Source organism: Lissotriton helveticus, chromosome 3_2 (assembly GCF_964261635.1).
Source record: "Lissotriton helveticus chromosome 3_2, aLisHel1.1, whole genome shotgun sequence".
Classification (NCBI taxonomy): domain Eukaryota; kingdom Metazoa; phylum Chordata; class Amphibia; order Caudata; family Salamandridae; genus Lissotriton; species Lissotriton helveticus.
This window is the reverse complement of record NC_136062.1, coordinates 238,759,011-238,780,829: the sequence shown is the minus strand read 5'-3', so window position 1 is coordinate 238,780,829 and position 21,819 is coordinate 238,759,011. Positions and strand designations below refer to the sequence as shown.

Below are 21,819 nucleotides of genomic sequence, written 5' to 3'. Positions count from 1 at the left end.
AAGAAAAGTCACTTGAAAGCAATAGCTGCTTACATTTTTTTATCCCTTTTTAATCATTAACAGACCCTTGGTGGAAATTGTTGTTCTCTGTTGGTATTTCAAGCCATAACACATTTAATATTTCTGTGCGCACTGCAGTAAGCCCAAAGTAATTAGAAATGCATAAATGGAGGCTTGTTAAAGAAAACGCTTACTCCCTGTTAATTGTGCTGTAACTGCTGCTTAGTAAAGAAGAACAGCTCAGGAGGCAGAAGATGTTATTCGCACGGCTGCAGGTGCAATTAGCATAATCTCTGGGGCGCCCTTTAAAGATGCTGTTTTATAGCACGATGTACACCAAAGCATCAGGGTAAACAGTATGTAAAACCGATCAGAATGGCGGTTCATGTTGATGTAATAAAACTGAGCTAACATTCCGGGGGCTTTAGCGCCAAATGTGTTTTACTCTCTATAACGTTTTTGCATGTCCTGTTTTCCCACACTCGGACCATAATTATAGATAACATTATGTTCTGGTACAGTAAATATGCCTACGTAAATATGATTTTGCCCAATGCTGTTTATTCCCCGATTAAGTTTTTCTGTATACATTCCAGGTTTTCCTGCCCGGGATTGAGAATAACAAGCAGCATTGAAATTTACACACCCGGTCACTAGAAAGGTTTTCCTCTTTTTGACTTGTTTTCCCTAGGCGAATTTCCCCAGGTTTTTCCAAACTAAATAAGTACAGGGAAATTTATGGAATGTGCTGTACACTAGCAAGCATGCAGTGTCATACATGTAACTCAGAACTACAGAGTTCTCTGAAGAAAGGGGGTTCATTGTGGCTGTGGTAAGAATACGAGATTATGTGGCTTCGTTCTTGGAATTAAAAACATTAATATTGGTGGGACATAAAAGTTTCGGTGTATGCCAAAATGCACAAAGGCATCCACAGAATCACATTACATAATGCAGAAGTGTTAAAATACTACATTCAAAAATAGCATTATAAAAAGCATGGCAATCGTACTCTTTTTTTCATTGGTGAGCGTCTCCCTCTTGAGCTGTCAGTAGTGGTAACAACTGTTTTGTGGGGAAAAAATGTTCTACACTTGTAAGGGCGTTTTATTAACTAAATCCCTGTGCTCTGTGCCTCCTCTCCCAATGGTAGCCTACCCTTGTAAAGCGCCCTGATACCTCTGGGTCCAGCCAGCTCTATATAAAACTTCAAAAATAAATAAATAAATATTGGCAAAGTGATTCATGCAGACATTTAAGACACAACATTTTAGAGTGAATTGATGTTATACATTGGGACTGTCACTGTTCAATTATGTAAACTCATCTCTAAAAACATGTTAAAGTCTTATGGATTTGAAGAGATTTCTGTAGTCTTTAAGGTAAATCTTGCACCTCTTGCATAAGTCGCCGTTTGAGACCTTGCCTTCTAATTTCAATGGTGAGGGATCCCCGCTGAGTCCTTATAAACTGAATAACACAAACATGTATACACCAAATAAATATTGAATATTCACAATCAAATTTGGAAAGGTTTAAAAAAATGTCAATTTTGCTTTTTTATGTGTACATATTTTATTATTTTGAGTTATTCATTTTTAAATTATTTAATTTTGTAAAACCAGTGGCAGATCCCTTCAAGAAGCCGTGCCAGGGGTCTGCAGACCACGGGTTAAGAACCACTGCTATAGACTGTCAAAAATCTCGGGCGGCTATTGACTGGTTGAAAGTTTCTACTTGAATTATTTACAGACATTTCATGTCATCTAATTTACCTTGTTGAAGTTTGATTGTATGCCAAATAAACAATGATGTGTAGTCAGGGGTGGTTTGTGGTCTTAAGCTCTGGTCAGTTTACTAGTTTAATTTGAATTTTTACTTTATCTTGTAGAAAACTGTTAACCGGAAAACTTGGACTCGTCGATAGCAGAAGACCGAGGGAGACCTACAATGGCAGGGAAACGGCAGCTCAGCTCCTTGGACCCAGTGATGTACAGCAAAACCCCCAGACTGGACACTCAGCCAGAGCACACCCCCACTGCAGGTCTTCTGAAGCAGAGTGCTGTGCCAGGCTATACCCCGGAAGACCTCCTTGCTTTCAAGAACAGCTATCTCGCCTATCCTGAAGTCTCTGAAAACTCCCATAACTGGAGCTCGACTGCAGCTTACCTGCATTACGCTGGCAATGCTCTGAACCAGCACTTGAGGACTGAAGGAATGCTGATGAAAAGCATGCTATACAAGCCAGATGGTGAAAGTTTAAAAAACAGTTTACCAGCAGTCGAAAAAGGGAGAACTGACATTGTACGAGATCTGCTGATTGGGCGAGACAAACGGACCAGCCTTTTGGGGAGGCAGGACCATCTCCGGCAGGTGCAAAACCACAACTTCTCACTGCAAAAAACTACTAGTGTGCCTCTGGCCACTCCATCGTCAGGTGCCTGTGTGCCACTAGCCATGCCTCGGCCTATTTACAGGAACTCAGTCTGCTGTTTAGAGACTGGCTACAGCCCCAGGGGCCCCATGTCTTTGGGATCTCAAGCAGAGAAGACTCCAAAGCAGCCTTCTTGTGGGGAATGGATGCTGCCCTCCCAGATCTCCACGGGTAATGCGATCATGGCAGGTGACCAGCGGTTTGCGGCCATTGCTGCCATGCAGAAAAAAGCCCAGCAGCTGGACTCCTTCATGCAGCCGCACCCTGGTCTTGGAGTTCACACCAAGGATGCAGGGAGAATAACTTCTGAATATAGTTCTCTCCAGCCAAACTTTGAACAATTCAAAGCCCCCCAGGGTCCGCCTTTTCCTGATGCCAGGTACTCTGTCCCATATGAGAGCCCAAAAAGAGCACAGGATGTCCACCAGGGCAGCACAGTTCAGAAGGACTGGCCATCCCCTCACCCTTTCAACACCAGTCCACTTAATTCAAATTTGTCTTCCTATCCGGACAGACCATTGCCCCAGTCACTGCTGACTGGTCAAGGACAGGCACGACTGTTCCATCCTGGAGACCCACTCACTTTAAGACACAGCGGTTCAGCATTTGTGCCCCAGTCTCAAAGTACTTATAATGGATTATGCCTACCAGGGAGTGCAGACCCCAGGACTATCTCTGATCCACGGATGTTCTCTTATCTCAGCCAGCAGGGTGCAAGGAGTCATTATTTTGGTCCACTAGAGACTTATCAATACAGACCAACTGTTGCTGCTCAGAATGATCCTTCTGGGCACATGCCCATATCTTCTGCCAATGCAATGCCAATTGATACCCACTTTGACCCAAAAATCCACAACAGCTCTGGGTACAAACATGATTTCCCACCACAAAGCACTAGCTTTGCATTTGCACCCCCGGATTTGTCCCCCTTTGGTAGCAATTCGATTGATTCTAACCTGCACACAACCCAGCCAATGAGACCCAGCTGTAGGGTGGGAGTACCTCACAGAATGCCACCTGCCAAAGAGAGCCATGGTCTTAGAACCACAGGTAGCCAAAATAGTGCCTTTCATCCCGTGCAGACCGCTAACAGCTCAGGGAAAGTTGCCGAGGGTCTCCTGAAAGGGGATATGACTTATCGTTCAAGTCCCCGGCAGGTTGAGAAAGCAACTCTGTCTAGACAGTCTCGTTCCATGGGTGAGATGAGGAGAACTACTTTAACCTCAGATGACCACAAGTCCAGGGACATATCTGTCCAAGAACCTGCAAAGTCGGAGGCAATCATTATTGATGACAGCACAAGTCCAGAGCGAAGCAAAGTAGAACTCTCTACTGCAAGAACCATGGGCATGAGCCCAAAAACTCACTCTGTCCTCTGTACACCACCACGGACGCCCTCGTCCACCAAAGAGGGACCGGCAAGCATTAGTAGTGTCCAAAGCACTTCTCCTTCCTCTCCACCGATGCCAGTCATCAACAATGTCTTCAGCCTTGCGCCCTACAGGGCATATCTAGAGGGCACAGCTGAACACCCTTTTGCAAAACGTCACAAGGTTGTTGAACCTCCAACCGAAACTGTAAAAAAAGAAGCTGTTCATTCAGCAAGAGAGGGACATTCTCCAAAATGTATTTCTGATCAGAAGCTTGTAAAAAATCAAATTGAGGCCCATCCTTCCAACTGCACTGAGTCAAACACGCCAAAATTGAGCTCTCCGTCCAAGAGGGGCCCAGATGGATCAATTGAAGCAGCGACAGCTTGCACTATCGAGAAAGACCAAGATGAGAATTTGAAATGCCAACAAGCAGAGCCCTTTCAGCAAATAGGCCAAACTATGAAGCAAGAGCAGACTCAGGAACACAAGAATGTTATCAACAGCACAAGTAGTTTTCAGCAAACAGCCACCACGATGTGCAAGGAGATCCCTAGAGAAGGTGAAGTGCTCGACCTGAGTTTGAAGAAGTCTTCATCTCTGGTCCATTGGTCGTGGAACCCTGACTCCACTGAGAAGGCCAGGATGGAGGAGAGTGAAAGGGAAGTCCAAGGTAATCTTCAGATGCAGAGGGTGGACACTCAGCCTGAAATAAGAAAGACGGTGCCATCTGAGAATCAAGTTTCTCCAGCATCTTCCAGGGTCCTTGAGAATAGCCATCACCCAGGGAATAGCCATCACCCAGGAACTGAAGGGGGCTTTCAGAGTTCTGCTGCCTTTATGTTTAAGAAATATAAAATTCTGAAACTTGCTCCCAGTGGTGATGTTATCCAACAAAATAACCAACTTGGGCGACAGAGTACTCATCCCCTGCAGCAGATTGTCAGGATACTGCCTCAGCCTATTGTTAAACCTATAGCTGTGTCCTGTGTACAGCACACTTCGCCTGATGTGTCGAACACTCTGCCCCCTAAAGGAGCAGAAGTCTCCCCAATTACCAGACAAGTAAGTGAAACCAACTGCAAGCCCGATCCCACCTCCTGCACACAGTATTTCACAGAGCTACACCTTTCACTCTGCACTTTCATCTCACGCTGCATCGCTGAAACGTCCCCGCAGACACTTCATGAATGGCTTAGAAGAGCTACATCCGATGACAGGCCAAAGGAGAAGCCGAAGTCGCCCATCCACCCCAAGAACGGAACTCGGGTACCACATGTCCCAAGGACCTCTAAGGTGAGAGAGATCTGGTTGTGCTTTGAAGGCCTGCCTGTGCTTCTTAACAAAGTCCTGTCCCAACTGGAGACCTTCATATTGGTTTGCAAGTGCCCTTTTCCGCACGTAGTCCGATCCGGGGCAATCTTCATACCTATCCATCTGGTAAAAGAAAAGCTGTTCCCTGGACTCTCAGTGGCATCGGTGGACCGGGTGCTGCAGGAGCACAAGGTGGAGCTGCGCCCAACCACCCTCTCTGAGGAGAAGCTGCTGAGGGAGACTGAGCTAAAGGGCTGTTCCTTGAGGTTGCTGAAGCTGTTAGCCCTAAAACAGCTACCAGATATCTACCCAGATCTCCTGGACCTCCACTGGTACAGCTGTGTCCGCCATCAGCTTGGTAAGCCAATACAACATGCTTTCTTCATTTTACTGCACTTTATTATACTTGCCTTGGTCTACTGCATCTTTCAGAGCTTTAATACTAACCCGCTTGCTCTTCTGAAATGGAGCAGAACCCAGCCTGCAATGTAGTAACGTGAATTCTCATAACTTGTGTAATACATGGGCAAACAAAACAAGCCAGACCGAAATCCCACCTGCTTACCTTTGTCGTGCTCCTAAAGCAGACCATGCTTTGGGCCTGCTCACAATAATCCAGGGCAATGCTTTCTGGGGGTGCCATGTTACAAGGGCCCTTTCTGTTCTCGTCCCATGCACACGCTCTTAAAGCCAGAGCCGACTCTAGTCTCTGCTCCGCTGTTCATTTGTTGGCGCGCGCACCTCTGCTTTTTAGTATTCCTGCGCCCTTTGACTTTAGGCCTCCAGCAAACTCTGCTAAAATAGTCTCGTGCAAATTTGTGGGAGTGGAAGGAAGCTATGTTATTTAGGACATGTAACCCTTTTCAGCCACCCTCCTGCAGAAACGATGCACTTGGTGTTTGATATCACTCCTAGGCAACACGAAGTGCGCCTCTTCTCAGCCTCCTGCTTTCAGTGGCGTCTCTTGAAATGATTTAAGGTGCATGGAGGTTTTGGGGGGGGGGGGGGGTAGAGGGGTTGCACCAAAGGCCACGGATACATTCGTGCAACTATCTGCAAATATGTTTAATCTGACTTTTATGTATATATATTTTTTATATGTATATTGCAAGATATAGATCTATAAACACACATGCAAAGTCCGATTTCACATGCTAAGCATACAACGCTGCTTTTCAGTGATAGGTAGTTGGACATATTATTACAAGTGGCAAGGTGCAAGGTCTACTTTTTTCTGTGTCGGCCCCTTTACACAATCGGCCATTGTGGTGGACACAAAAGAGGATCAGGACAAGTACCACTGGTGCACCGGCCCCATCTGGCATTCCTTTGGATGCGCATGTGCATGTTAGCTTTTCCTTTTGGCAAACCCTGCCCTTGCCATGTCATGCGCAAAGAACTTTGGTTTAGGTTCCATTATCCACTCTCATCCCCTACCCCCCATATTTTTCCTCCACCAATTTGCACTGTGTAATCCAGCACTTCTTAACCTGTAGTCCGTGAAACCCCTGAGGGTCCTCCGCTGCTTAGAAAATAAAATATTAGTGGATTATAGTGGATATAAATAAAAGAGCAAATATAAAAGTTTAAAATGTGCTATAAAAATGAAAAGCTCCAACATTTCCATTAACATTTAATTTTATTATATATTTGGGAATTAAGTAAAATATTTAATCACTTGTGCATTTGTTTGACGAATGCTTGTTTACGTAATTTGGTGCATTTGTCCCTGGATTCCAATAATAACTCAGGATTGTATTAATAATGCATCCACTAATGATTAAATGAGGGTTGATTGAAGTCAAAGGTTTGTAGAACCACCAGTCTAATCCAAAAATAGAGCCCTAAAATAACGGAATGCTTCCATATCTATAAAAAAAACCATGCTAAAACTCTGCCACACCAGTTGTTACCAAGCTTTCACATAGAGCCGTTTATACTACGCCTGTGGCGCCCGTGCTGAAGAGTGGCATTCATTAATTTTTTTAATAATGTTTTTTCTACATTGAGGTATTGCTTGTCACACAAAAAATGTGCCAAACCTAGGACGTCATCTTGAGAACACCCCATGATCCTGGTTGAGAATGCCACTTAAAGCTGCCTCATCACCCACCTGCTTAGGTTTACAAATCAATACCTAACAATCCCCGCCTCCCTGCGCAACCAGCTCTTAAACGGGACAAGCCTAAAGTTTCTGCATGCAGGTGGTGGCGACACATTCTTCTTAATATCTTTATGTTTTTTTTTAAATACAATTTTTGGTGTTTTGTGAAGGGATACAGGATCTCCACACCTTCCGAAGATCACTTCGGGGTTCCCTCTGTCCCATCGTCTCTATGTAATATGGATGGGTCAGCTGGTGCAGCCACTACAGCGTAGACAAAGTCTGCGTGCAATATACGCGTTATCTTCTTGGACAGCCCTGCAAAGTGCAACTCATCTTGCGTTAGAATAATGCATTTCCTGTAATTTTCTCTCATTACCGCAATGCCTTAGATTGTCACGCAACAGAACTGTGTCCTGAAGTGTGATAACGCTGTGTAGTCCAGTTTCTCGCTTTGCTGGGACATAAACGCTAAGCTCGTTTTTCAATGGCCACAAGATGGTGCTAGTGTAAAACGGGAACGTGGTAATATCCTGCTATCACAGAAACTCCAATGCAAGCCAAACAACCTTCAGAGATTTGAAGACCTAAACACAAAACCACACACCCGCCTAATTAATGTAAAAAAGCACCCTCTGTTCAAACAATAGTATCAAACCGATGTGGATGTCCAGCTGCAAAACTACTATTCTAAATGCATGCCAAAAACTGGGTCAGTCTAAACTGCAGTAAAAGAGGGACCTGCTTGGAGAACTGTACAAGGAGAATATCCCCTCTGGGGCCCCTCCCACATTCTGTAGTCTGCCTCGGGTCCCACATGGCAGAGAGCCTGGACAGACCATGAGCTGATCATGCCATTAATTTGATTGGTTGTCAGGCAGGGAATCTCTGTTTAATTTATTGTTTTTCTGCCACCCCACCCGGCAACAGGTGTCCGACCTAGGCTGTGGGCTGTGCCATGCTACTACTAAGTGTGGGTGACATTATACTGTTTGCAAAAAAATGCCACTCAGTCGTTGAATGTCACTCATAAATGCACTGAAATTCTGAAAGTGTAACACATACGCAATCTGAAACTCGATGAACCATGGAAGGGTGTAGACTAGGGTTTGACGCAGCCCGGTCGTTTTTTTTTCTTGTTTGGGGTGGACGTTTTGGTATAAATCGAAACTTTCACAATATTTTTTGTCACAAGATCTGCGTTTTAGGTCTTCGCCTGAGCCAGCGCGTGCACTGATCTGGCGAGACATTTAGTGAGTGGGCTTTAGAAATCCGACCACAAACTTTAGCTTGTGGCCTAAAGCTTGCAGTTACGCGCGCGGACAACGCGCACAGTGCCATCTGGCTTTCCTCACGGCACCCTTACAGCGCACGATCAGGCGCTTCTAAGTTAGCTCCCCACACCTTCGCCCCAATGTTTTCGGTGTGCGTTTTCGGTCCCAAAAAATTTCCTTTCATAATACAATTGTTTTTTATTATATTAAGCGCTGTGATATCTTTAGGTTAAGTTCATGGTATATTAAATTGATACACCGCGGCGCATATAGAACTTTAAAGCAAGCTCTATACATCTTCAGAGTGATGTTATCCACGTGAAAAAGGTATATTTTATTTATAATACATCTGTTTTTTATATGAAGCGCTGAGAAATCTTTAGTCTAAGGTTTTGTTACATAAAATTGACACAAAGCACTGCTTATTTTTAAAATGGTTTTCAATTGAAGTGCTCACGGTATATAAAATTAACATGCTGCACCGCAGCGTGTGCAGAAGTTTGAAGTTGGCTCCCCACATCTTTAGCAAATACATTTATTTATTTATAAAATTTATAGAGCGCGAACATATGCCCGAAGGCGTCTTGGCGCTAAAAAAATCGATTCATAATTCCCTACTGATGTTGTCGGCCAAGTCATTGGTTAAACAGCCAAGTCTTTAAGTTCTTCCTAAATGACAGCAACGTATGACTCATCCGAATTGACAGAGGAAGAGAATTCCAAAGTCTGGATGCTGCAACTGTGAACCGTCTATCACCCCACGAGACTGTTCTCGTACGGGGAACATTTAGATGAAGTAAGGTAGCTGATCTTAATTGTCTTGGTGGACGGTATGGAAGTATCTGATTCCTAAGAAACTGTGGACCTGAGTTCTGAAGGGTCTTAAAAACCAGGCACATTGCTTTAAATTTTACTCGATTTTTGATAGTCAACCAGTGAAGATTGCGAATAGTTTGAGCAATGGGTTTGAATTTAGGAGTGTTGGTCAACAGTCTCGCTGCTGCATTCTGCACAGATTGCATTTTATTGATGACTCTGGTCTGTGCACTAGTAAACAATCCATTACAATAATCGAGTGATGATAATACCAACGCACTCACCAGGGTTTTCCCTGCAGCATCAGGTAAAAACTGAGTAATTTTTTTAATAAGTTTCAGCTTATGAAAGGCTGTGGCTGCAACTTGATTTGCGTGAGCCGAGAAGTTAAGCTTTTCATCGAATACCACTCCCAAATTCCTAACCTTTGGGACAGGACATGGCGGGGTACCGAAGGATGAAGGCACCACACAGGAGACCAACAAGGGGAAAGGTTTCCAAAAATTAAAACCTCGGTCTTTTGGGAGTTTAATTTAAGGGAACTGGCGGACATCCAGTCCCCAATAGCCAGCATACCCTCCTGAAAACGTTTTGCTACATTTTCTCCATCATTATTAATGGCGATGACCAATTGGGTGTCGTCTGCGTAAGAGGTAAGGCCCATCCCGTATTGCTTGATGACAGTAGCTAGGTCCGACACATAGATATTAAAAAGTGTCGGACTCTGGGATGAGCCTTGAGGCACCCCACAAGGTAGAGAAAGCTCACTTGATTTGAAAGGGCCCAAGGTAACCGCCTGGGTCCTGTCCGACAAGAAAGAAGTCAGAAGATTCTTCGCTCGCTGCCGGATTCCCATCTTTCCGACACGGTCGATCAAGATGGAATGATCGACCGTGTCGAAAGCGGCAGATAAATCCAATAGTACAAGTACTAGTACAAGTACTGCCGAAATTAGCTCCCCACACCTCGCCCCAATGTTTTCGGTGTGCGTTTTCAGTCCAAAAAAATGTTCGGAGGAACCATGACAAGCAGACAGGAATCTGATAAAGGCCCTGCCAGGGGTCCCAAGGGCACGAGGCCGGTCCAATCCAACAACTCGATCGATACACGTTACCCGAGGGCTCGCCAACAGATTTGCGACATACCCCATAGGTAGCAGAAGACTCTGAGGGTTCCTCCTCTGGCCTGACATTGCAGGAAGTTATGGCCGCCATCGAAGGGGTTAAATCATCTCTAGAACATAAAATGGACACCATCGCCATCGACGTGAACCTCATTGGTGCTGACCTCATGAAAATGAAGGAGAAAGTCATATCTCTGGCTATAAAGACGGCCAGTTTAACAGATGATGTGTCTCAGCTCCAGCATGAAGTGCAAGATCTGCTGTCATTCTGCGAGATGGCTGAGCGAAAACTGGACGATTGCGAAGGGCGGTCTAGACGTAATAACGTCCGCATCCTTGGAGTGCCTGAAAAATCGGAAGGACCAGCACCAGACCTGTTCGTAGAAGACTTCATCCTAAACCATCTCAAACCTAAGGGACTGGGTACATTTTTCACCATTGAGCGTGCACACAGAATCCTGGGTGGACGTCCTATGCCCGGTGCACCTCTGCGCCCCTTAATAGCTCATGTCCTAAACTTCAGGGACAGGGACGCTATCCTGCAGCATGCAAGGTCTGTCCCCCCTTTGCAATTTGAAAATGCCACCCTCTCCTTTTTCCCGGACTTCACACAATTGCTACAGAGACAACACCAAATGTTTATGGCCCCCAAAAAGAAACTTAGAGACAGGGGTCTTAAATACGCCATGATGTTCCCGGCTCGCCTCCGGGTGGAGACTGGGGGAAGGGCAGGTTTTTCGACATTCTGGAAGTGGCCTCGGACTGGCTGGACAATCGAATCGTCGGCTCCCCTGGAGAAAGGAACCGGGGTGATGACCAAGAATTGCAGGACCAATAGATAGACTCGATGGGCGTCCTCCGGTAAAGGGGCCCACAGTGCCCCACGGTCGGACACATACTTATCGGGCTCTATACGGCACCAGCGAGGGCCAACTTGTACCGGCTGGAGACACTTGACTAACATTTTAAGGTCGGGATGAGGGGGATGGAGTGTTGGCTTTCCTCCTCTATTCTACCTTTAGGTATTTTCTTGTATTAGAAATTGGGTGACAGGCACTCTGCCGATTGTAACGGGCAGTTCTAAGTCCACAGGGCAGGGAAGCGGGGGGTTTGTGGGTTTTGGCACTGTTCGTTTCTTCCATTGACACATGACTACAGGAACAGCTAAGGCACTGAATAATCACCACGGTCTTAATGCACACGCACTGGGGGAAAAGCTTTAGAATACTGAGCTGGAATGTCTATGGGCTGGGGGATAAAATTAGGTGGAGTGCTGTTCTGCAGTATATAAAAAAGAAAGGCCCAGATGTCATGTTACTTCACAGACACACCTTATGGGTCACTCCTGTAGGGCACTAAACAGATATAGATACAAAGTAGCTGCACATGCAGGATTCACGACTGGTTCCAGAGGGGTGGGCATTATGGTAAGGAGTGCGTTACCTTTTAGTGTGGACTCTACTTGGACCGATGACAGGGGCCGCTATGTCGGCATATCAGGCTCCTGGGAGGGACGGACCCTTACACTGTTCTCCATATATATCCCACCCGTGGCCACGTTCCAAGACCTCCGTACGACTATTCTCTCACTGCCGGAGGGGCTGTTGGTGTTGGGGGGCGAGTTTAACTCGGTGTGCTCCGGCGAACTGGACAGACACCCTCCCCGTGAGTTGGGGTCCTCCTCCCGTTGATTACCAGACCTCCTCGATGCCATGGGACTAACAGATACTTGGCGCATGTTCAACCCAGAGACAAAACAATACACATTCCACTCCGGAGCCAACCACAGTTTTTCCCGCCTCGATTACATTCTAGTTCCCAGCTACCAAACCTCATACATCCGGGAGGTCCGAAGCTAGGGGCACCTCTGATCATTCACCGCTTTGGATATACTGCTTCCTAGACCACACGCGGGTGGGTCGTCTCACCCCCATTAATCCTTGGCACCTCCGTAACCCTAAAATACGCTACGGTCTCCTGACCGCAAGAGGTAGCTATTTCACTGAAAACGTGGGCACTGTGAATTCTGACCAAACACTCTGGGAGGCCTTTAAAACAGTACTCAAGGGGGAGGCATTGTCCTTAATTTCAGGTCACCAACGAGAACAGCAGAAAACGGTGTCCGACATTGAATCCGACATCCTTCGGATTGAGGGAGATCTGGCGAATCAAGACTCTCCTGAACTACTTCACAAGCTCCGGCTCAAGCAGACTGAATAAAAACTACCGAAGCAGCTTGAAACTTGGCACAGGAAAAGCTCAGTAGAATTAACGATTTGGGAGACAATGCAGGGAAATTAATAGTCTGGCTGGACGAGCGAGAATGGGCAAATAGACTGGTCCCGGTGCTCCAGGATGCAGCTGGCACGGAAATAAAAGATCCCCAAGATATAGCTTCCCACTTTGCCGCACACTTCAAAGCGGTTTATAGAGCAGGGACATCACACACTGAAGTGAATTCCGCCGAGCTTCTTAAAGACATTAACCTGCCCACTCTCCCCTCGGCTGACAAGCAATTAATGGATAGTCCTCTGACCACGGACGAAATTGCCCAGTCTATCAGATCGCTCCAATCTGGTAAGGCCTCCGGCCCTAGTGGGATACCCATAGAACTTTATAAACTCTGTCCGGACAAATTGTCAGCCCACCTTAAAGCTATGTTCAAGGAAAGTAGGGAGTTAGGGGAACTTCCACCTGACCAACGCATAGCTAACATAGTAGTCATACATAAGGAAGGCAAACCAAAAGCGGACTGTGCATCATTCCGGCCCATTTCACTTCTCAATGCTGAACTGAAAAGTCTGGCAAAGGTTCTTGCCAATCGCTTGGTTAAGGTCATAACCCTCATATATCCAGATCAATCTGGCTTCATCCCGCACCGGAATCATAATCTTTTTCCCCCTCTTTACCGCCTGCAGAGAGATATTGCCAGTTGGAGAACTCTCCCACTGTCTCTCCTTGGGAGGGCCATCCTATTCAAAATGATGTCCCTCCCCTGCTTCCTTTACGCCCTACAAAACGCGTTAAACGTAGTCTCACTGGCTTATTTTAAAGAAATTGAACGACTCCTAAGGGAAAAACTTTGGAATGGACCACCGCGTATTGCCCTAAGTAAATTGACCCTGAAGTGGTACGACGGAGGTATCGCCCTCCCTGACATTAGGAAATATAATTTGGCCGCCATTAACCATGGCACTTATGGTAGACCAGATGACCCTGGATACCGAATGGATAGATGGTTGCTCCCGGGCGGGAATTATAATAGAACACTATATTCCAAACCTTCCGGACCTGCTCTCAATAGTCCCACTGGTCATTCCATAACTGTTTGGCACCCTGCTACCAAATCTCTGGTATGGGAGGGTAAATTGACACTGGCCACCCCCTTATGGGAATCCAAGAGGCTGGGACACCTTTGGCAGACAAAGAGATTCGACAAGTGGGATTTAATAGGCATTTCCCATGTCCAGGACACATGGGAAAAAGACGACATAAAAACATTCGCTTCCCTACAAGAACAACATGACTTGGCCGAGCACTTCCGCTACCGACAAATAAGACATGTCCTGCGCTCGGCCCTCCCCACCGGTTCTTCCCCCCCTGAGTCTTCCTAACTGGAAAGTAGGATACTGGATGGCCATCTCCCTGAAAAGTCAATTTCTCTGATTTACAATAAGCTAATACACAACATGGAGGACCCCCTCACACAGCTCTGACAAAAATGGGTAGCGGACGGTATTGAATTAGACGACGAAGACTGGCAGGAGGCCGTATCATCCCCCAGAGTGGTGGCTATCTCCGCTAGACTGCGACTGGTCCAACTTAAAATTTTGCACAGAATATACATGACGGGTCTAGACTGGTATTGATGGGAAGAGCACCCAGGGGAGACTGCCGTAGGCGGTGTGGCCAGCTGGGCATGATCCTGCATATTATCTGGGAATGCCCACATGTCTAGTCTTATTGGAGGGAAATCCATTGAGTGGTGGGTACGGTTTTGGGAATTCCCTTGCTCCCGGAGGCGCGAAGGTGTTTGCTCAACATATGGGAGCGCACGGACTCAAATGCACACCAAACACAATGGACCACATTGGGCCTTATGGTAGCTAAAAGGAACATAGCCCAAGTTTGGGGGGTGAGCGCCCCTCCAATGCTGAAAGACTTGAAGACTAGCATGGGCTGGTGTATGTTCCATGAAAAGACTGTCTACGTGGCTCGAGGCTGCCCCAGGAAGTGGTCCCGGATTTGGGGTCCCTGGAATCGCTACCCCGGTGACATTTGTTCCCCATCATTGCAACTAGCTCTCGATGATATGCATTCGCCATGATTTGCCTTTCAGTGTAAATGGTGCCATGTTGTGAATTGTTAAAAAATAAAAAATCACGAAAGACTGTATAGTCAACGTCCCACATCGCTGCACCCTAGGAAACCCTTTCTTACGTATTATGGTTAACTTGAGTACATGTGATCAGCTGAAGCAGGACAGGGGAATTAGAAGGTGCTTGAAACATTTCTTTTGAGCAAGCCAAGCTGACTTTTATTCATCATCATAATCATTTAATTTTATTCTGCAGTAATACCATAAAAGTACAATACAATAAAACATTTTATAAAAACATTTCTAGAAATTCAACAGAAAATATCCATTAAAATATTTAAACACAGCAGATCAACACATTATATCAACAAGCATTTGCAATCTCGCATTATTAAAGTTTGAGCTATTAGCATTTCTAATACTAATGCAACAACAATAGCTCAAACTTTAATAATGCAAGACCTATTGCATTGCAAATGCTTGTTAGTTGTAGGAATAGGAAGTTATGGGCAAGTCCGCTTGGTACCAGACAGAAAAATATGCACCACAAAGACACCTATCTATCAATGGGCTATTGGTTTTACACTTCACATCTACGAGTAAACAACATGATTTAAGGGCATTACACTGGACACCTATGGGTACCAAGAGGAAGGGGGCATTTCACCTAGCACCTGCCGAAGCACAGACTCCGGAAACATTAAACCTAATACCTACTGAGATCAGGTAGCATAGGGCCTTTGACTAAATGGCAAGATAATGGGGTAAATGTACTGACTACTTACAACACTCTGAACCTTACTACACATTGCAGGAGGCCAGTGCGCAAATGTTACATACTCTCCTTTTCTCACTGGAACTGTTGCATACCCTTCAATAGGCAATAAACGTACCCAACACCAGTAATTCCGAGCACAAGTTGGCGCCAAAATACAATATATTTACAATCACCGGCATGCGGAATATCCCCACTCTACAGTGAATGTTGTCACACATCGTGGCACTCCCCCCTACCTTGTGTGCTTTAATCCCCCATCCTCTGATTTTAGCGAATGGCTTTCGCTCCAACCCTCATGGCCTCCCTATAGCTAGTTGTACTCACCCGTGTATTCCTCATCAGACAGGACTGCAGCCAGGACGAGCACCGTGAGAAGGGCCCGCAGCATAGTGGCTCCTGGAGGTCAAGGCCTGCCTAGTACGTCCTCTCCTGGGATGCTGGCGGGCCCAGGCCCGCTCGGTGGACAAGGTGTCCCACGAGGCCCCTTCCTTCCCAGCCAGCCTCTTCGGGGATCACCAGGGGTGTATTCAGCCCATAAAGATGCAGATACAATTTATCCGAGTCCGTTCAACCGTCGGAAGAACAGTCTCTGGGCCTTTACCACCACCACCACGAAGGTGTCATTGAACAGGCCTAGGGGCGACGCACAGCGCAAGCCCTTCGACACAAGTGAAAAACAGAATAGCAGCGAGTAAAGCGGATTTACTCCACCGTCCCGAGCCTAGCTTCCCTTTGCGCGTGGATCCATAAAGAGCCTCAATATAGGGCGCCCAACTGCCATGCGTGCAAATTCAGGATGGCAAGTGTAACAAGAGACTTGTGAGGAAACTAGATGTCCCCGGGGTAAGGCCTGTTCCAAATTTCGCAGCAGAAGAGACCGAGCAGACTGCACACGCAGCCCCAGGAGACCTGCTGGGCAAACACCTGGGTACCAAACTCTGCCCCCGCAGGCAGCTTCCTGCAGAGGGTGTTACCGTCTTCAACTGCTGCATCAACCAGGGTTCCGACAGAGCAGGCAGAAAACCCCAAAACTGCAGCGTCCTCCCTCTGTGCAGCCCAGGCACGTTACAGTTCTTCAGTTAGGTTGAACTTTAAAAAAAAAAGAAAGAAAAATAAAATAAAAACACATTGACAGAGCCAGTAGGGGCTGTTTGCATTTAGAGACTTGATTAAAACATTTAAACAAGCAAAACAGAAAGCGGCTCCACATCTGGGCCCGGGAGGAGACCTGGGAGAGGGAGGGCTGCCCACGCATGCGATGTACCTGGAACGTTCGCGGCTTGTCCCCAGTGGCGGCAGCGCGTGTGGACTTCAAAAGCCGCCGTGCTTTAATAAGTGCTGCGCGGCTCGTGCGAACCAGGGAGGGGGCCGCCAAAGTGCAGAAGGCCAAAAAAGCAGAAGTCCACGGAAGCCCATCCCGCCTTCGTGAATGCAGCATGGTGAGGCCAAAGCAGGATTTCAGGCGGGGCTCCTTGGAGCGCGTGTGCGTATTAAAAAAAAAAAACCATTACTTGAGGCTGGTGAGGATGGAAGGGGGACAGGAGACGGCAAATCGCGCATGTTCACGGGCGGGTTCACAGGCTCCAATCGCCCTGTGCGTGCCCATCTCCTGTCCCACTTCAAAGGCAAGTCAGCAACAATAGATCTCGCTGGCGTCAACGCTTTCGCGCTGCGTTTGCCAGGCAAGACCTAAAAACTGATCAGAAATATTGTGGCATAAAGATTTTTTTCACCCATTTCCAAGAAACATTCATCCATAAATATGATGAAGGTACGCTTTTGTATCTCAAGGCGCTGTAAATATTGTAGGCCTGTAAATATGACTTTTAATAGCGGAGGCTCGTAAGATTGGGAGTAGAAACCGCTTACGTTGTGCGCTCTATAAAATGCAAAACATTGTAAGGCACATAGTTCCCTGGAGACACATTGTCACGTGGGCACTTTGGCAGATTTGTTCACTAACCACTGTGTTCTGGAAAAGCCAAAAGAAAGTTCAGCATGCCTAGGAGAAATCAAGGGAGTTAAAATCTGTATTTGTATTTGCAGTTAAAAACCAAGTAGGATTTTAGGGTATAAGTGGTAATTGGTGGGAAATACAATAATTATGACTGCCTATTGTGAACCTGCGGATCCTTTCATTAGAACAAAAGCTAAGGAACAAGATTCTAATTTGCTGGTTAGTTTAGCATAAACCCTGGTCCGTTGCGGTCAGCCTCCAGATTTTATTCACCCCACACCTTGCATAATCTCCGACCCTCCTTTAACGAGTCTTGCCAGGTTTTTAATCCTGATTACCCCTTTTACAGTGTTCTTACTATTTTAAATGGACTCCTACCCTTCAGCTGGGGTGTGTGCATGACCTTCAGGCTGGGAGTGGTGCTCCTTGCTTTTCTCCTAACACTTTAACTGCTTCTTCTTCAAAAAGCGAATTTCGCAGTTTCAGCCTAAATTGTCATTCTTTACCTAAACACCAGCTCCATCTTTTTAATTTTCTCACTGACATAGAACCTGATGTAGTCTTTTTAACAGAAAATGGCTTCACAGTGGCTGCCTCCCTGATGTTATATCTGCGCTCGCTGATAATTTTTTCTTGTTAGGAATTAATAGACCCCTTAAAGTTGGGGGTGGTATCATCATTATTTTTTTTTTTAAAACCTATAACTGTAAAATTGTGGACCTCCAGATTCCTAACTGTGAAGCCTAGGCTTTCTCTATCCTTTTTACCCGTAAGTTTACCTTTTCAGTGGTCCTTATCTATCGCCCTCCTGGGCCTTCTCAACAACTGGTGTTTAGCTCTTTCTGACCTGCTGGCCCCCCACATTCTTCGTGTTGCCCACTTCTAGTTGCTTGGTGATCTCAACCTTCACCTTGAGAACCCTGAAGATAAATCAGCATCCACATTTATAGAGGATATGAATACTCTCAATCTCTCACTGCCAAATTCACTACCCACTTACATTGCTGGTCACCTGTTGGACCCTATTTTTCTAATCTTGCTACTGTATCTGTTTCACCTCATGTCCAGCTATGCTGTACTAATTATTTTGCAGTTCCTTTTACTATCCAGCTTTCATCTACCTTTTCAACTAGCCCGACCTCATTGCCTCAAACTAGGAACTGGTCCAAGCTTAATTTATTGGCACTTAACAAATTGCTTTTTGACAAAATCCCTTCTCTTGTTTCCCTCCCTGATCAAGACCTGCTCTCCGTGCACCACTGGCTTACAGCGGACATTGATTCTACTCTACCTCTCAGTAAAGCCACAGCTCAGAACCCATCCTCCTGCCCCCTGGTTTACTGAATCTCTCAAACAAGAGAAAAAAAGCTGCAAACCGCTAAAAAGACAATTGAGGAAACATTACTTGGCTAAAGCTAAGTTGGGATATTTGGGAGCAATAAAGCAATAACATGCCCTTTGCAGATCAGCTCGCGCTACTTTCTATATTAAGAAGATTTCTAGCTCCCAAAATTGCCAGAAAACTTTATTCAAAGTTGTGACTAAACTCTCAGCAGCTAGTGCTTTCCTGTCCCCTCACTCGCTTTCCCAACCTCAATGCGATAAGCTAGCGCTGTTCTTTTATAGTAAAGTCAAGTCCATCCACGGCCAACTTGCTGTTGATGCCTCTCAACAAGGAAATCTAATGTTTCCTGTCAACCTAACAGTGGGGCTTCCGGAATTCTTCCTCTAGGTTCTTGCGACTGGGGATTACTCACAGATTAGATCATGGCTTTCTTTGGACCTGCGTTCCTTGAAGCTGTTGTGGAGTTCCATTAAGTCCGGTTCACCTCTTGATCCCTTCCCCCACACCCCTTGTAAACGTAATCTCTTGGTTGAGTATGCCCTCTCTGTGATCCTCAATTTGCTCAATACTTCATTAAGTACAGGTTCGGTACCCCAGAGGTGAATACATGCTCTTGTCCTTCCTCTATTGAAAAAGGAAGGACTTGATCCTCTCTGTTGGTCTAATTTTCACCCTATTTACCTTTTTGCCCATGTTCTCTAAAATTTTGGAACGGCACATTAATATTCAACTTTCCTCGTTCGTCCCAATTCGAAATTGGCTGCACACTTCACAGTCTGGTTTTCGACCCGGCCATAGTACAGAGTCTGCTCTTGGGGTCACTGAGCATCTCTGGCAACAACTAGAGTCCGGTGGTAATTCCGCCCTCATTCTGCTGGATCTAAGTGCGGCTTTTGACACGGTGTCACATTCCATTCTGATAGACCATTTAAAAGCTGCTGGCTTTGTGGTTCTGGCTCTGAAATGGTTGATCTCCTTTTTGAAAGACTGTACCTTCCAGGTCTTTAACATCTGGAGTGCCTCAGGGCTCCATTTTGAGCCCTCTGCTTTTTAACCTATATGTTCGCCCTTTGGCTGACATTGCTGAGAAGTCAGGATTGACTATTTTTTCTTATGCCGACGATGCTCAGATTATCTTTTCACTTTCCTCCACCCAGCACCAAAATCCCTCCCTGCTTCAGCTTGGCTTGAGGAATGTCTCCTCGTGGATGACAAGTAATGCTCTGAAGCTAAGGAGCGCCAAAACTGAGGTGCTTGTTTTGGGTAATAACCCTGAACTTTGGGGAATCAAACATTGGCCTGACACTCTGGGCCCCTTGCCTGCCTCTGTCTCCAAAGTTAAAAACCTGGGTTTCGTCATTGATAAAAATCTTTCTCTCAATCCTCAGGTGTCCAGGGTTATGGCATCCTGCTTTGCTTTTCTTAGATTGGTTAAAAAAAATCCTTTGGCTAATTTTATCGGCAGCTCAGAGAACGGTTTTGCAGGCTCTGATGATATCTAGGCTGTATTATGGCAATGTGCTTTATTTGGATGCCGGCAACACCTTAGTCCATTGGTTGCAGTTCATTCAGAATGCAGCTGCATGTCTTTTTATCCATATGCCTAGATGCGCCTCTGCATCTCCCCTGCTCCTCCGACTCCATTGGCTTAAGGTCAATAAGCGCATTGAATTTAAGACCCTACGTTACATGTTTCTGGTCAAATGTGGCCTCCCTCCTTCTGTATTCAAAGACTGGTAACATCCTATGTGCCGGCTGGACAGTTGAGATCCTCCGGCCTCTCACTGTTTTCAGCCCCCAGGTATCGTCTTGCCGTATGAGGGGTCGCTCCTTTTCTTACCTGGGCCCCAGGGTCTGGAATGCTCTCCCAGTTGATCTTAGGAATTGTCACTCACTGTTAGCTTTCCGTAAGTGCCTCAAGACTCTGCTTTTCAGAAACCTAGCCTGACTTCTAGTCCTGCCTGTTGCCCAACACCTGCATGGCCCTGCCTCTACTTGTCTAGCACCAGGAGACCCTGTTGGGTAGCTGCACGCTTTATAAATCCATAAATAAATAAATAATAGATTCTGGAGAAGTTTAATATTCTGGGACTTTCAGATTTATTAAAGCCTGTTTTATATCATTAAGCCATGAGTTCTTTGACATGTTATCTAACAGTAAACAATCTTCAACGATTAGTCTGGTTAAAGACGCAGCAGGAGTAAGTCGTATCTTAAGTCATAGCAGAAAGGAAGCTAATCTTATGGAGTCCTGCACGTAATTCATCCCAAATTCTGTATGGCAGATGTATAATGTGACACCCTTTGGGACAGGGAAGAGTCTGCGCAAAACATTGTTCTCTTTTCTTTGTAAAACCTCTGGGTTAGTGTACCCCCCAAACGCCATCCCCGTATATTCCCACTGGGATACATTTACTCATATATCTGCACCATTTCTTTTACTGGTCGGCGGCCCAACCTAGCTGCAAAATGAACAAGCATTTACAATGCAATGGTTTTGCCTTTGTTAAAGTTTGAGCTATTGGCATTGCTCTTGACAATATTTTTATTTATGTTTTTTTAACATAAATAAATGGCATTGTCATTTACAATGCCACTAGCTTTATCTCTCGCAAATGACACACACAAACACCCACAGAGAGCCCCCCCAACACACACTCGGAGGCCTCCCCACACACACACCCACACAGAGCCCCCACACACACACCCACACAGAGCCCCCCACACACACAGCCATACAAAGCCCCCCCCACACACCCACAGAGCCTCCCTACACACTGCGAGCCCCCCCCACACACTGCGAGCCCCCCCACACACTGCGAGCCCCCCCACACACTGCGAGCCCCCCCACACACACTGCGAGCCCCCCCACACACACTGCAAGCCCCCCCACACACTGCAAGCCCCCCCACACACTGCAAGCCCCCCAGCACACTGCAAGCCCCCCCACACACTGCAAGCCCCCCACACACTGCAAGCCCCCCAC

General features: G+C 46.2%; 1 protein-coding gene across 2 annotated transcripts in view; it reads left to right on the top strand.

The window, feature by feature from the left end:
- Positions 1-21,819, top strand: part of C3_2H15orf39 (chromosome 3_2 C15orf39 homolog) — a 140,845-nt gene that overhangs the window by 84,289 nt on the left and 34,737 nt on the right. For both annotated transcript variants that reach the window (XM_078685108.1, XM_078685111.1), the window contains exon 2: positions 1,892-5,476. In XM_078685108.1, the coding sequence (XP_078541234.1) occupies positions 1,951-5,476 (3,526 nt within the window). In that variant the 5' untranslated portion in view covers positions 1,892-1,950. The remainder of the gene's footprint in view (positions 1-1,891; positions 5,477-21,819) is intronic.